The 17670-nt window shown below is 42.4% G+C and overlaps 1 protein-coding gene across 1 annotated transcript in view; it reads right to left on the minus strand.

The window, feature by feature from the left end:
* The window catches only part of LOC144493630 (protein eva-1 homolog A-like), a 298521-nt gene extending 281099 nt beyond the window's left edge, over nucleotides 1-17422 (minus strand). Inside the window, exon 1 of the mRNA XM_078212884.1 lies at nucleotides 17092-17422. Coding sequence (XP_078069010.1) covers nucleotides 17092-17197 — 106 coding nt within the window. The 5' untranslated portion in view covers nucleotides 17198-17422. The remainder of the gene's footprint in view (nucleotides 1-17091) is intronic.
* Between the last annotated feature and the right edge of the window lie 248 nt (nucleotides 17423-17670).

Below are 17670 nucleotides of genomic sequence, written 5' to 3' on the forward strand. Positions count from 1 at the left end.
TGGATTCCAGTTCAGATTTTTAACTGTGTTCTCCTAATGCACGTTTTATGTAATCAAACAGTTATGGAACTTTCTTCCCTACAAATTTGAATTTTAATCTGCTCCAGCTGTGAATTTGAGGCACTGTCATAGCAACAGACTGGGATTCAATGGTGACTTAATCTGCTTGAGTTTTAGCCTTTAAAATATTCACCTCTTCCAATGGCTTTAACTGTCACAGAAAAACAGGTGACTCGTATCTAAATGGTTCAGTTTTCTGTTGAAGATCTCCATCATAAAATATACTCCATATTCCAAAGAAGAATTATGGAATTACTGACTACAATACAAAAAAGCTTTTGCTGAAAATGTAACTTGGTTGGCTACTAAAATTCTACCAGAGACTTCAGACTGGTAATAGTGGCTGACCAGAATGATATTCAGAGAATCACGATATTTAAATTCTCAGCTTAAGGGCAAAATACCCATTTGAACTAAAAACGCAAGAATAAATTTGCTAACACAATTGCATGAAGGCGCTGCTTTGAAAACGATGAATTTTGAGAATCTGATTCCATCAACGGGTCATTGCCTCTGAGAAAATGAGACACCCATCTATTTTTCATTAAGAGGAATTTTACCTCCTAGGTTTTCTGAATCTAATATCAGAAATTAGTTGCACTTACAGGCACTCTGTTCTGTCTCCCTGAACATGCATCGATTTAGCCTTTGCTCCTCTTTTCTGCTGCACAGATAATATGAATGGAATTTGAGAATAAAGCTCTTTTCTTCTTGTTCACAGTGTGCACTGAATTGAAGCTTCTCATATTTCATAAACCTAACTACCGTCATGCCAGTCTGCATTACTGCCTCTTCAGCTGCACGATTCACCAAATAATCCTGAAAGGTTTGGAGAATTGAATATGTTTGCGTACCAATTATCAGAAATGTTGAGCTTTTTAGAATTGCTTATGGAATAAACTTCTTTACTTTGGTGCATTGCCCTATAGAATGGCCCAGATTTTGCGGTAGTAATGATGGTGAAACTGTCACTGATTTGAGTCATTACTCTGCTAAATCTGACAGCATCTTCGGCAGTTTGCAAATGAGTAGAATACGGACAAATGGGCTTGAGTATGCCATTCGGCCCCTCACGCCTGCTCCTCCATTTGATTAAATCACAGTTGATTGGATTGTGGCCTCAATTCTACTCTCCTGTAAACCTTGATTCCCTTGTTAATCTAGAACCTATTTAGTACAGAATTAAAATATTCAATGACCCTGCCTCCACTGCTCTTTGGCAAAGAGAATTCCACAGATTAGCAACCATCATCTAAAAAAAAACTCTCCTTAAATAGGAGACCCCTTGTTTTTAAACTGTGTCCCCGACTTTTAGTCTCTCCCATAAGGAGAAATATCCTCTCAGCATCCACTCTGTCAAGCCTCCTCATGGGGATCACCTCTCATGCTTCATGCAGTGGTGCAGGCTCGAAGGGCCGAATGGCCTACTCCTCCACCTATTTTCTATGTTGTTTATGTTTCAAAACTTCAATTGATACAGTTCAACATGTCCAACATTCCCCAGAAGATAAATCCTTCATCCCAAGAATCAGTCAAGTGAACCGTCTCTGAACTGTGTCTAATGCAATTATGTCCTTTATAAATAATGGAGACCAAAACTGTGCACAGTTATCCAGTTGTTGTCTGACAGACTACTCTGTACAAATGTAGCAAAACATCCCTGCTTTCTCCTCTATTCCCCTTACAATAAGCAACAACATTCCATTTGCCTTCCTAATCACTTACTGTTTTTGCATATCAACTTCTTCTGATTCATGTACCAGAACACCCAAATCCTTCTGTACCTCAGAGTTAAATCAGGTTTTAACCCCATTACTCCCATTTGATCTGTTGACAGTCAGCCATATTTTAGTGACCAGTCGAGTCTGAAAGGGACTGAGGGCTCCGAGTAAGGGAGAGAATCACAGAGACCCTGAGATGGAGAGCAGAAGGAAGTAATGATTTCACTCTTCAATATATCTGGAGCTTTCATTCTCCTCTGGTTGGTGAGTGCTATAAAATTTTTCTTGTGGCAGTAAGAGGATTAATTTCCGTCACTGTTCCTGAATATACATTCCAAAGTGAGTTGTGCAATTCTCACCATTTAAATAGTACACAGTTTTTCTGTTCTTCCTGCCAAAAAGTGTAAAAGTTCACATTTTCACACATTATACTCCATCTGCCAAATTTTTGCCCAATCACTTTGTTAATAGCATACTAATCACACATAAAGAGGGGTCAATTGGGATACCAAGTGTTGGAGGAGAGGGATGAGTCTGAACAAAATCAATAATCTCTCTTGGTTAAAAAAAAACACTGGAGCTTGGCCTTGACTTCACCAACCGTCTCAGATTGTATGACATTGGAGAGAATGGTTGGCCTAAAGGTGAAGACTGGAAACTAAGACTTATTTTCAAACAGAACATTGTAATTGGATTTACTTTGGAAAAGAATGGCAGAAACCAAGTGTAAAGTATCAGGGCATGATTTTCCACTGTTGTTATGTGAAGCTGAACCTCACGACCAATGGAAGAATGAAGAATGAAGAATGAACAGGACTGGGTGTAGAGTATTTTCACAGCTAAAAGCAACTGGGGACTGAGGAACATTTAGAAAATGTATACAATAATGTATAAAAAAGTTGATTTGTTAAATATATGTGAGGTCAGGTCAGACATCGATAAATTTAGAAGGATGGGCAGTTATTACATGGAAAAATATGTCAGGTTGCAGGAATCCCTAACTCAATGCTTGCTTTTAAATTGTTGAATTTTCTTTAATTCATTCTTGGGATGTGGGCATCACTGGGTAGTCCAGCATTTATTGCCCATTTGTAACTGCCCTTGAAAAGGTGGTAGTGACTTGGCTTTTGAACTACTGCAGTCCACATAGTGTAAGCATACCAAAAAGTGCTGTTAGGGAGGGAGTTCAGCTTTTTTGTCCAAACTGAGCATCAGTGAGCAGATTATTGCTAAGCAAGTGCTGCTTGATAGCGCTGTTGCTGATCCCCTTCCACCCCTTTACTGATGATTGAGAGTAGGGTCGGTAATTGGGTGGGTTGGGTTTATCCTGCTTGTGTGTACAGGACATGCTTGGGCAATTTTTCACATTACTGAGTAGATGCCAGTTTTGTAGCTGTATTGGAACATCTTGGCTATGGATGCGGCAAGTTCTAGAACACAAGTCCCCAGTACTACTGCTGGAATAGTGCCAGGACCCATATCCTTTGCCTTTAACTGTCTCTTGCTATCACATGAAATGAATTGAGTTGGCTGAAGACTGGCATCTGTGATGCTGGGGATCTCCAGAGGAAACTGAAATGGATCATCCACTCGGAACTTCTGTCTTTTCCAAGATAATTGCGAAAGCTTAAGCCTTGTCTTTTCCACTAATGTGCTGGGCTTCCCCAATCATTGAGGAGACAGATAGGAGGATCCTATGTTTGCCCATGTTTGACCTAATGCCTCCTCCTCCAGTGGGTTATTTAATTGTCCACCATCATTCACAGCTGGATGTAGCAGAACTGTTTGGCTCTGATTTGCTGGTTGAGGGGTTGTGCATGCTGTTTTCATTGTTTGGCATGCTAGTCATCCTGTGTTGTTGTTTCAGCAGGTAGACACCTCTTTTTTAGATATGTGTGGTGCCACTCTGGCATGCCCTCCTGCACTCTTCACTCTGGCTTAATGGTAATGGTAGGGGATGGGGGGGTGGAAGTATGCCAGGTCATGAGTTTACCAATTGCAGTGGAGTACAATTCTGCTGCTGCTGATGGCCCACACAGTTTCATCATTGCCCAATCTTGAATTGCTAAATCTGTTCGAAAATCTGTTTTGTATTATGGTAGTGCCACACAACACGATGGAGGGTCTTCATTTCCACAAGGACTGTGCGCTGGACACTTCTACTGATACGGTCAAGGATGGACGCATCTGCAGCTGGCAGGTTGGTTAGGATGAAGTCAAGTATTCCATCTTGGTTCTCTCACCGCCTGCCATAGGCCCACGCTAGCAGCTAAATCCCCCCAGCCAGGATTTCCAGGCAACTGAGCAACTATCAACACAGCTCCCCTGGACAGGATAGACACAGGGAAGGTAATGATGGAACATTGTCTGTAAGGTATGATTCCATCAGTATGTCAGGCTGTTGTTTGACAAGTCTGTGAGACAGTTTTCCCAATTTTGGGACAAGTTCCCAGATGTTAGTAGGAAGGAGTTTGCAGGGTTGACAGGGCTGGGTTGCCATTGTTGTTTCTGGTGCCAGGTGGTCCATCCATATTAATTCATTTTAGCAGTTTTATACAACTGAGTGATTTGCTCAACCACTTTAGAGGGCATTTAATGTCAACCACATTTCCTTTCCTTAAAGGACATTAGTGAAGCAGATGGGACAATCAATAATGGTTTCATGGTCATCATTAGACTTTTACTTCCAGATTTTTTATTGAATTCAAATTTCTCCAATTGCCATGGTGGGATTCAAACCCTCATCCCTGTGTCTCTGGATTACTAGCCCAGAGACAACACCACTACACCATCAGCTTCCCTTATGCTAAAGTACTGAACATGGATAGGCTCCTGGTCTTGACTGGTGTTTAATTCTCAGTAGGATATACTTTTGGTACAGATGTCTGAAGTTTCAGGAAAATTTCTGGGGAAACTAATTTCCAGCCACTTTCGTGGCACCAATGGGACATTCAGCAATCACACAAAAGATGTATGATTCAATGCTAACAGCATTTTGAGATCATTCGGATGTGGGACCTTAGCATCAGTACAAAAGAAGAACCACAAACAGAAGAAATGAGGATAGAGAACCTTTTAGTAGCTCTAACAGATGACAGGAATTGGGTAACTATAGCAGGAGAATGAACCCCAGGAAAAACCGAGGAATGGAAACCAGGTATTTCAGATGTGACTCTAAATATCATTACGTGATGAATTGTCCAAAATCGAATAACAGGGTTTTTTAAATGAATTTAGTTTAGTTTATTTATCAGTGTCACAAGTAGGCTTACATTAACACTGCAAAGAAGTTACTGTGAAAATTCCCTAGTCGCCACACTCCAGCACCTGTTCGGGTACACGGAGGGAGAATTTAGCATGGCCAATGCACCTAACCAGCATGTCTTTCAGAATGCGGGAGGAAACTGGAACCCCTAGAGGAAACCCACACAGACACGGTGAGAACACAGACTCCACGCAGACAGTGACCGAAGCCGGGAATCGAACCCGGGCCCCTGGCGCTCTGAGGCAGCAGTGCTAACCACTGTGCCAATAACATGTTACACGTAAAATTCGGAAGGGGAGGATGATGACATTGATGATCAGTCGGAAGAAATTGTACTAGTAACCAGAAGCTATAGTCTGGTAATGGATGCACTGGTTGCGGAATCATTCAATTGTGCTGTGTTAGACAGTGAGTGCACGTCCACAGTATAGGAGTGGATTAGTTAAAGTGTTGCCTGGATTCTCTAAATAATAAAGGCTGAATTAAGGTTAAGGAGGTTGTAAGTTCTAGTTCAGGTTCAGGGATGATAACACGTTAAAGCCACCAAAGAGAGTGGCGATTCCATGGTAAATTAGCTGAGTTAAGCAATTTTATCAGCACAGGTGCAATATGCAGATATCATTGGGTAAGCTATGAAAAAGGCTCAAATGAATTTAGATATGGAACACGATATGGCAATTATTTTGCGGAAATCTGTAGATGTACAGTTTACACAATCTGCACATTATTGTATCCTGTTAACCAGACTTGACTGCTGGAATGCTACCGCCCTGCCCACCATGGAATTGGAGCGGGCGAGGGGCAGACAATGGAAATGTCTATTGACCTCCGGTGGGAATTTCCGGTCTCGCTCGAGTGAGGCTTTAAAATCCCGCCCAACATTTCTAATCATGATGTTAAAGAAGTGTCAATGACATCAGGGGGTAGAAGCTTAAAGGATAAAAGGCAAATTGTTTTAAAACTACATTGGCAATTTGCCCATTGATCTTTGTCATAGGTTAAAAATTCTACTAAAGGATGCAGGGTTAATGGATGATGGATATACTAAACTTATAGGAGATCAGTGAGAATTGCGATATATGTAAAAATATAGGAGAGCACCATCCCCATTAGCAAGATACTTTAATGAAGTTGTAGCAATGGTCGAGGGATAATGGGATAAGGACAAAACCATATTGCTCTTACACTTCATAACATGGCAACTAGATTCAGTCTGCCAACAGTAATACATAGTAAAGGTAACTGTGGACAATACAATGGAAAACTGGATAGGAACCGGATGGGAAGCACTGCTGAATTTCTAACTGACAATGGGGGTGGGGTGGGGGGAAAGAGTTTTCCAACATGAATTTAAAAGCATATGTAAAAATATAAGCTTCATTGTAATGAACACAGCTGTGGAAAGTCCCTTTAGTAATGGGCCCCGTGAAAGAAATCACAAAATAATTGATGAGATACTTCACAATGTCTTAGCTGACCAATCAAGCTGTAAACTGACATCTGCCCTGGTGTGCAAAATCCATGCAAAATTCACTTCAAATAGCTTGAGGGGGGGGGGGGGGGGGGGGGGGTGGGGGGGGGCTACAGAACCTGTTAATTAGTTCATGGGAGAAATCCAAAAATATCTTTGGTGATGTGAGATCAGCTCTTGGCCTTGGAAGGGACGACAATTAGTTCAATTTTTTTCTGAGCATTTGAGTGCTTTCCATGTAGGGAGAGGGAATTTATCAAAGCTTATGTTTCCGAGAAAATTCAGTGAGCATCATGGCACTTTGTAAGACCATGAGAAATAAATTTTCACCCAGGAGACCAGGTATATTGTAAAAGAGAAAAGCAGAAAGATTGGAAAGGCATGGGTCAGGTTATAGCAATGTTGGATTAACAGTAATTTTACAACATGGCAATCAAACCTTTGGGGTATATTCCTCAAAGCTAATTGACACTGATTATACATTTACAGAATCTGAACAGGGAATAGAAAGTGAAGAAGCATCATTTACACATATATTGGACAACTGAGGAGCAGATTATGGCTATTTATCTCAAAGGACAACTCCAAAAGTTGTCCCAGGGATGAAAGGGTTGACATACAAGGGGAGATTAAACAGTTTGGGTTTATACGCACTGGAGTTTAGAAGGATGAGAGGGGATCTGATCGAGGTATATAAAATTCTAAAAGGGATTGATAGAGTAAATGTAGACCAAATGTTTCCTCTTATGGGGCACTCTAGAACAAGAGGTCCCAGGTATAGGTTGAGAGGCAGTAGATTGAAAACTGAGATGAGGAGGAACTACTTCTCGCAGAGGGTGGTGAATTTGTGGAACTCGCTACCCCATAGTGCAGTGGAGTCTGAATCATTAAATAGTTTCAAGAAGGAGATAGATATATTTCTAATAAAAAAATGGGTTAAAGGGATATGGGGAACAGGTAGGGAGAGAGATTTGATACCGTTTTTTGTGTAGTAAGCTTTATCAAATGCCTTTTAAAATCACCTATATAGATTACCTTATATCCACATTGCCTGTTGCTTCCTTGAAGAACTCTAATAAATTAGTCAATCACTTTTTTCCTTTTCACAAAACCATGTCAACTGCATGATTGCATTGAGATTTTCTAAGGGGCCTGTTAAAACCTCTAGCATTTTCCCTATAATAGATGTTAGGCTAACTGGCTTATAGTTTGCTGCTTTCTGTCTGTCTCCTTACAATAACATAGGAGTCACATCTGCCATTTTCCAATCTGATGGGACCTTCCAGAATCTAGGAAATTTTGAAAAATTACAACAGATGCATCGACTATCTCAGCAGCCACTTATTTTAATATTCTAGGATGTAGGTCATCAGGTCCTGGGGATTTGTCAGCCTTAAATTTTAAACAGTTTTCTCAGTACTCTTTCCCTGTTGATGGTAATTTTCTTAATTCCCCCTTACCTTTCGGCACTTGATTTACGCGTATTTCTGGGATGTTATTTGATTTTCTACAGTGAGGATAGACACACAAATCTGTTCAATGTTTCCACCTTTTTCTTATTTTCCAATATTAATTCCCTAGATTCATCCTCTCGATGAGCAGTAGCCATTTGAATTACTTATTTCCTTTTTGAAGACTTATATAAACTCTTACCATCTGTTTTTATATTTCTAGCTAGCTTTCTCTCGTATTCTAATTCATCCTCTTTTTTAAGTCAATGATTGCTATTTTTATATTCTGTCCAATTTTCTGATCTATCATTATTCTTCACAGAATCGTACAATTTTCATTTCAATTTCACACCACTGAAATTTTACTATTGATTTCCCCCCATCTCCTCCCAATCACTCACACTGTCATGCCCTCACCCCCCCTGCAGCCCCCCCCCCCCCCCCCCCACCCCGCAGTGACAACCCCACCACCTGACTAGGCCCCCTGACCAGATCTCATTAACCCCCACCACTAAACTAATCTCCAACCTAACCTGACTAGCGCCTGGCCCACCTACCCACTCTCCTGCCTAACTTAGCTCAACCACCGGCTATCGCACCATCCTACTCACCTGCCACTCTACAATTCCACCCATCCAGTTATCCTACCCACCTGCCACCCTACCTACTCATTCATTAACATTTAAACTTGGTTTTGAAAATACAATGCATCACTGTAAGTAACTCTTAACAAGACATTCTGCACTATATGGTTCATTCCACAGCCCACCAGAGATGTCATTAAATATGCATTGCAAAAATCCGTCACAAAACAGCCCTAATGTAAGGTAGCAGGCTGGAAGAGTATATCTGAGCTCTAACATATGTTACTACAATGCTGCGTGCTGTAAGTTCCCAGTCTCAATTGTACTATTAGTGAGCACTGTACAAAAGTCATGTGCTTCCTCAGTAAGTGGAAGAAAAAAATGAGAAGACCATTCAGTGTCTAGGCTATTCTTGCTTTTCTATAGAGTAACATTAGCAGAAATGTAGCAATTGTATCCTCTCAGCTGGGGAAAGTACACCACAGAGAAGCGATTGGGGTGGCCAAGCAAGAAAATAATACAAAAAACTCTCCCAACAAATTACCTCGGCAGACAAATCCTACCAATAAATAAAAGCAAAATGCTGCAAATGCTGCATTTATTGCCTATCCCTAATTTCCCTCGAGAAGGTGGTGGTGAGCTGGCTTCTTGAATCGCTGCAATCCATGTGGTATAGGTACATCCACAGTGCTGTTAGGGTGGGAGTTCCAGGGTTTTGACCCAGCGATAGAGAAGGAACAGAGATACATTTCCAAGTCAGGATGGTAAGCGGCTTGGAGGGAAATTTCCAGATGGTGGTGCTCCCACGTGTCTGCTGATTTTGTCCTTCTAGATAGTCGTGGTTGTAGATTTGGAAGATGCTGCCTAAGTAGTCTTGGTGAGTTCTTGAAGGTCATCTTGTAGATGGCACATACCACTGCCACTATGCGCCAGTGGTGGACAGAGTGAATGCTTATGGGAGGGGTGCTAATCAAGCAGGCTGCTTTGTCCTGGATGGTATTGTCTCCAGCCAGGACAGTTAGTGAGATTTAGCAAGCCCAGGCAAGTCGTGGGGGTGACAGATAGTGTGACATGAACCCAAGATCCTGGTTGAGGCAATCCTGGCTGGAGACAATACACATCTCTTTAACCTGTGCTTGGCCCTCTCTCCACTCACATTGTCTGTATCTTTAAGACATGATTACCTGTAAAGACTCGCATTCCAACCTTATTTTGTAAATTGAGTTTGTGTCTTTATATGCCCTGTTTGTGACCAGAACTCCCACTCACCTGATGAAGGGGCAGCGCTCCGAAAGCTAGTGGCTTGTGCTACCAAATAAACCTGTTGGGCTTTAACCTGGTCTTGTGAGACTTCTTATTGTGTTTACCCCAGTCCAATGCCGGCACCTCCACATCAATGATATTGAAGCCACAGAAAAGGTACAAAACAGATTAATTAGAATGGTCCAAGGATAAGAATAGCAATGAGAGATTTGAAAAATGGCTGAATTAACCACAGTAAGAGTTTTAACAACACCAGGTTAAAGTCCAACAGGTTTATTTGGTAGCAAATGCCATTACCTTTCGGAGTGCTGCTCCTTCATCAGATGGAGTGGATATCTGCTCACAAACAAGGCACACAGAGACACAAAATCAAGTTACAGAATACTGATTAGAATGCGAATCTTTACAGCTAATCAAGTCTTAAAGATACAGACAATGTGAGTGGAGGGAACATTGGCACAGGTTAAAGAGAGGTGTATTGTCTCCAGACAGGACAACCAGTGAGATTCTGCAAGTCCAGGAGGCAAGCTGTGGGGGTTACCGATAGTATGACATGAACCCAAGATCCCGGTTTAGGCCGTTCTCATGTGTGCGGAACTTGGCTATCAGTTTCTGCTCAGCGACTCTGTGCTGTCGTGTGTTGTGAAGGCCGCCTTGGAGAACGCATACCCGAAGATCAGAGGCCGAATGCCCGTGACCGCTGAAGTGCTCCCCCATAGGAAGAGAACAGTCTTGCCTGGTGATTGTCGAGCGGTGTTCATTCATCCGTTGTCGTAGCGTCTGCATGGTTTCCCCAATGTACCATGCCTCGGGACATCCTTTTCTGCAGCGTATCAGGTAGACAACGTTGGTCGAGTTGCAAGAGTATGTACCGTGTACCTGGTGGATGGTGTTCTCACGTGAGATGATGGCATCCGTGTCGATGATCCAGCACGTCTTGCAGCGGTTGCTGTGGCAGGGTTGTGTGGTGTTGTGGTCACTGTTCTCCTGAAGACTGGGTAGTTTGCTACGGACAACAGACCATTGTCCGCAGCAAACACATATGTGTTCAAAATCAAGACGGTTTGAAGAGATAAATATCAAAGTATATTTCAACTGCTTAGTGAATTTACAAGTACAGAAACAACTAGGATTAGTTGTAGAAGCATAATATGAAAGTTTCAATAATTATTTTTCATATAAAAGGGTTATTAAAATATTAAATGCATTACAGGGGGCTATCAAACAGTCATTCCCAGCATGTTGATAACTCATTTGGAGAGAAATATTGAAAGGATGTGAGAAAGAGCAGGGAAATGGCATTCAATATGAAAAAGGAGCCATTTGGCCGCTCGAGACTGCTCCATCACTAAGATCTTGGCTGACCTCTTATGTCAATTTCACTTTCCTGCCGGATCCCAATATCCCTCGAGTCCTTTAGAGTCCAAAATTCCATTCATCTCAGTCCTGAACATTCCAAACAACTGAGCATCAAGAACATTCTGAGGTAGAAAATTCCAAACATACACTAACTGAGTGAAGTAATTTCTCACCTTGGTCCTAAATGACCTACCCCTTATCCTGAATTATCCTGAGTCTAACCTCAGTGGTTGGTAAACTGATGGAGAAGATCCTGAGGGACAGGATATATGAGCATTTAGAGAGGTTTAGTATGCTCAAGAATACTCAGCATGGCTTTGTCAAGGGCAGATCGTGCATTACGAGCCTGGTGGAGTTCTTCGAAAATGTGACTAAACACATTGACGAAGGGAAGGCGGTAGATGTGGTTTATATGGATTTTAGCAAGGCGTTCAATAAGGTCCCCCCATGCAAGGCTTCTAGAAAAAGTGAGAGGGCATGGGATCCAAGGGGCTGCTGCCCTGTGGATCCAGAACTGGCTTGCCCACAGGAGGCAGAGTGGGGATAGATGGGTCTTTTTCTAAATGGAGGTTGGTCACCAGTGGTGTGCCCCAGGGATCTGTTCTGGGACGCTTGCTGTTTGTCATTTTCATAAATGACCTGGATGAGGAAGCAGAGGGATGGGTTGGTAAGTTTGCCGATGACACGAAGGTTGGTGGGGTTGTGGATAGTCTGGAGGGATGTCAGAAGTTACGGAGGGACATAGATAGGATGCAAGACTGGGCGGACAAGTGGCAGATGGACTTCAACCCCGATAAATGTGTTGTGGTCCATTTTGGTAGGACAAATGGGATGAAGGAGTACAATATAAAGGGAAAGACTCTTAGTACGGTAGAGGATCAGAAGGACCTTGGGGTCCGGGTCCATAGGGCTCTAAAATCGGCCCCGCAGGTGGAGGAGGTGGTTAAGAAGGCATATGGTGTGCTGGCTTTTATCAATCGAGGGATTGAGTTTAGGAGTCCGGGGATAATGATGCAGCTATATAAGGCCCTCGTCAGACCCCACTTGGAGTACTGTGCTCAGTTCTGGTCGCCTCACTATAGGAAGGATGTGGAAAAGATTGAAAGGGTGCAGAGGAGATTTACAAGGATGTTGCCTGGATTGAGTGGCATGCCTTATGAGGATAGGCTGAGGGAGCTTGGTCTTTTCTCCTTGGAGAGACGAAGGATGAGAGGAGACCTAATAGAGGTGTATAAGATGTTGAGAGGCATAGATTGGGTGGATTCTCAGAGGCTTTTTCCCAGGGTGGAAATGTCTGCTACGAGAGGACACAGGTTTAAGGTGCTGGGGGGTAGGTACAGGGGAGATGTTAGGGGTAGGTTTTTCACACAGAGGGTGGTGAGCGAGTGGAATCAACTGCCGTCAGTGGTGGTGGAGGCGAACTCAATAGAGTCTTTTAAGAGACTCCTGGATGAGTACATGGAGCTTAATAGGATGGAGGATTATAGGTAGGTCTAGAAGGTAGGGATGTGTTCAGCACAACTTGTGGGCCGAAGGGCCTGTTTGTGCTGTAGTTTTTCTATGTTTTTATGTTTCTATTATTTAAATGGTAAAAAAATTGCAGCATGCTGCTGTGCAGAGGGACCTGGGTGTCCTTGCGCACGAATCACAGGGAGTTGGTTGCAGGTGCAGCAGGACATTAAAAAAGCAAATGGAATTTTGTCCTTCATTGCTAGAGGGATGGAGTTTAAAAACAGGGAGGTTACGTTGCAGCTGTATAAGGTGCTGGTGAGGCCACACCTGGAGTACTGTGTACAGTTTTGGTCTCCTTACCGGAGAAAGGATACACTGGCAGTGGAGAGGGTGCAGAGGAGATTCACTAGGTTGATTCCGGAATTGAGAGGGTTGGCTTATGAGGAGAGACTGAGTAGACCGGGGCTATACTCATTGGAATTCAGAAGAATGAGGGGAGATCTTATAGCAACATACAAGATTATGAAGGGAATAGATAAGATAGTCGGGAAGTTGTTTCCACTGGCAGGTGAAACTAGAACTAGGGGGCATAGCCTCAAAATAAGGGGAATCAGATTTAGGACTGAGTTGAGGAGGAACTTCTTCACACAAAGGGTTGTGAATTTGTGGAATTCCCTGCCCAATGAAGCAGTTGAGGCTACCTCATTGAATGTTTTTAAGACAAGGATAGATAAATTTTTGAACAATAAAGGAATTAAGGGTTATGGTGAGCAGGCAGGTAAGTGGAGCTGAGTCCACAAAAAGATCAGCCATGATCTTATTGAATGGCGAAGCAGGCTCAAGGGGCCAGATGGCCTACTCCTGCTCCTAGTTCTTATGTTCTTATGAAACAATGACCACTAGTTCCAAGCACTTCAGGCAAGGAAAACAGTCTCTCAAATCCATCCTGTAAAACCCTCAAAGAATTTTATACATTTCAATGAGACTCTCCCTCATTCTTCTAAACACTGCAGAATGGGCCAGCTAAGTAGCTCGATGTGTGGATATTTCCAACATCAAGATGGAACATAGAAAAAGGAGTAAGATATTCAGCCCTTTGAGCCTTTCCCACCATTCACTGAGATCAGAAATGATCTGCATCCTAATTCCATACATCCACCTTGGTCCCATATCCTTTATTACTTTTGGTAAGCAAAATTCTATCCCTTTCAAGTTTCAAGTCATTAATTGAGCTAGCATCCAAAGTTTTTTTGTAATGGATGCATCATATGTCTAGCCCTTTTATGTAGAAGTATTTCCTAACTTCTCTCCTGAATGGCCTTGCTTTGATCGTAAGATTTTATGTCCCCTTGTCTCAGATTCCCCCAAATACAATTTTTATCTACCACACAAATTTCTTTCAAAATCCTAAAAGCCTCAAATCAAATTTTGACTTAACTTTCTATATTCCAGGGAATGCAAGCCTGAATTATTTAATCACTTCTCATAAAATAATAGAGCTCTGAAAATTTTTTTAACAATCAGTGCAGTCAATTCTCACCATTCGTGGCCCCCTCTTTCACACTAATACTATGCCAGTTAATATTTGCCCTGCTTTATGTGGACAAAACATACCTCAGCTTGGATGTCAGCTTTGTAGCTGTACTGGAAGAGACTTTGCTCAGAGGCATAACTAGTTCTGGTAATCAAGTCTTCAGCACTACAGCCCATAGCTATTGCTGCATGCTCCGCCATTTCTTGATATCATGGGAGTGAATCAAATTGACTTGGCCACTCACTGGTCCACACAGCAATGGCCACTGATGTGGCATCAGCACCACCTACCCTCAGTGAAACCTCTGCCCTCATCAAGGCCTGTCTGATTGGCCCCAGCAACCCCAGACCCCAATTTAGCCTTTACCATTTACATTCCCTTTGTCTATGCCATTCCTATCAATTGCACCCCTGCCCCCAACAGTATAAACGTTGTCTAGTTTTCTTTGCTTTCAGCTCTGACAAAGGGTCATCCTGACTTGAAACGTTGGCTCTAATCTCTCTCTCCACAGATGCTGCCAGACCTACTGAGATTTTCCAGCATTTTCTGTTTATTGTCCCAGATCCCACTTGGCTTTGCGGGTGTACGGCCATTGGATATAGTTGCAGCCCTGGCAGTGGTCACTGCTCCTGGTGACATTGCTAAGCTGTTGGTCCTCTGATTAGGCTGGCAGCTCTTCAGGGCTGGCCTGCCAAACTTAATGAGATGGCAGACACTTAATTGGCTTGTGTTGGTAAAATGTGACCCTGGATCCCACTACATGCCATAGCAGACTCCCCCTCCCCCCCCCCCCCCTCCCCACCCGTCATGCTTTCAGCCCTGCAGCAGGACCCTTGCCACTTGCACAAAAAAATCAGCCATTGTCTTTGAAATTCTTCCAACCACTTATTATCCATAACACATCAGGTTATTCATTTTCCTGTAATTCGTTCTTATGTAATCTGTTAAATATACCTTCCAATCCTATGGCGTGTGATTATAATAGTCATGTTCCCTCTATTTCAACTTTAACTGACATTTGCAAACTTCCATGTCAAAACATCCTCAGCATTCCGATGGCAAAGTACAACATCCTAAATTCATCCATTTCAAGACTGTATAATTGTTTTAATGATTTTAGCCCCTTCAAGTTATAGGAAATGGTACTCTGTACACTCTGTTAACATTTAGCATTCCCGGGTCAGGAACAAGACAAGCTACATGCGGAGTTAAACTCGCCATGTCCTGCCTAAACAATACACCCAGACCTTCAATCTTAGAACAGCATCACCCCCTGCTGCACCAGTAAGTTTTCCTACCTTCTACCATAAACATCTTTAATTCTTCGGAGTGCCCAAATTCTAATCAGTTCTGATAGTCGGCAGAAACAGCAGGTTTTTCGTTTGACTATTTTGGACAGGATTCAAATCCCATGTTCCAATGGTGAAAGGACACTTTCTACTTAGTACCTTGTAATTTCCTTTCTGGCAATCATTATCCTAGATTTACACTAAACGCTTCCAGCCTGTTTTTTTTTCTCTCCCTCCCGCTGTCACATGTTAGATCTATCTGCCAAGAAAGAAGACGAGGGTACAACTCACCTTTTTCAAACTCAAACTCAATATCAAAGTCTATTTAAAGACCATTCAAAATCGGTGAGCATGTAGATCCCCTCGATAATCATCTGAAAAGAGCTTGTCAAACAAATTGTTTTTTATTATGGTCTGATTAAAGGCAACGGGCGATTTTGTCTTCAGACCCGCGCACAACTAAACCGAATAAACATACATTGCCAATTAGCAGATAGGTGACAATGGATGGTTTACATTTTAAACGACTCATTATTAAACAAATGCATCTTCGCTCGCAAAAACACCCCGGGAGATCCACAAAGGCGTGAAAAGGAACTAATAGCAAATCTGCTCCAACATCTTGCCTCAGCTTGAGTTTTGCCGCGGTCCTGAATAAAAACTTTTTGTCTTGTTTGTGTGCGAGCCATTATTAAAATGCTGATATGGAAGAGAAAGTGGAGCTGGCTTCGTCTTATCCTCGGGCTTCTGAACTTAGTGTGTTCTCAACTGAAAATGCAAAACGCTGAAGTGAAGTGTAGGATCTGAGGTGAACATATGATTTCCGAATGAGTGCTCTTCCTTATGTTTTCTGCAGAGCTCGGACAAAGTCATTCAAAACTAAATCAAAAGCATCAAGCCCTCTTAATTCAAGCGTCCCAGGAATGTGGCAAATATGATTATTTCAATTATCTTCTAAACAAACTTTGCCAACACATTCATGTAAAAAAAGACACATTTTGCCGCTAGATTGACAAGTAGGATTAAATTCACTCCGGCGTCATTAAGGGAAAGGAGGCTGCAATTAGGGACAGTTTTACAGAGATAGCAGAAAGGAAGGGGGCATTGGGCTGGTCGGTGCCTCTCACAACCTCAGGAAGACAGACATTCCGGAATATTACTAGAAAAGTGAATTTAAGACAGTTTAGCGTCTCACGACAGAGTTATATGTATATGAAATGTGAAACATTGGTTACTCCGTAAGAAGGAGATGCATCTTTAAACCCCTTTGAAGAAACTCTTGTGTATGATTCTCAGTCATTCTTAAAACGCATCAATGTTTATGAATACGTGCGGAATAAATCACCTTGTTGTTCTAATTCCCAATGCTTAAAACAAAACTAGATTTACTGTCAACTAGAACGTTTCAACTAAACAATCTCACTCCTACTTGATTTTCAGTTTGCAATGTTTCCAACTTTTTAAACTTTTAAACTCTGGTAAACCATCTCCCCACAAAACAATTTAAAACAAGAATACTTTGCTTGAATGTGAAGCACATTTATTCTTTAAAGGATTTAATGGTTAAAACTCACTTCTCTCCCCTCTTCCCCCCCCCCCCCCCCGCCCCCCTTCAGTGTGTTCTTGGATAGTCATCACCTACCGGAGAAGTCCGAAGAAGTTTTAGCAAAACTGCTCAGCCAAACCAGACCCATCACTCTCAGCAAGATCACATCCAAACGTGAGCAACGCGCATCTGGGGAAAACATCCTTGAATCAAGCGCGATTTGGATTTCCACACTTATCCTTTGTCAGTAGTTATTCATCCCGGGAAGTCATATTTTGAGGCTGGTATTTCAGTGCGGTGCCAGCTGATCCCATTGCTGGGATACAGCCCGGTGCTGGCTGGCTGCTGGTGGCTGTGCACTGAGAGGAAAGGACAAGCAGCGCAGCTCAGTGACTGAGGGTGAAGCTGACAGGCTCCTTCCTACCTGAGGGAGCAAGCTTCCCGGCAGGTCCTAACGCCCCTCCCTTCCACACCTTTACAGGGCAAGCCGCTCCCTTGTCACTTTCTGAATTGATTTTCTCTCTTGGCCAATGCTACAACTGTATGTTTTAATCCTTTTAGTTTGGTCCTTGCCAATGATTTTACGATTTTATTTGCACTACAAAATATAGGCATTTATCTTCCACTGTGGTCTCATTGACAGCCGCTGCATTTATTTCAACAAAATATATTCTA

Source organism: Mustelus asterias, chromosome 5 (genome assembly GCF_964213995.1).
Source record: "Mustelus asterias chromosome 5, sMusAst1.hap1.1, whole genome shotgun sequence".
Taxonomy (NCBI): Eukaryota; Metazoa; Chordata; class Chondrichthyes; order Carcharhiniformes; family Triakidae; genus Mustelus; species Mustelus asterias.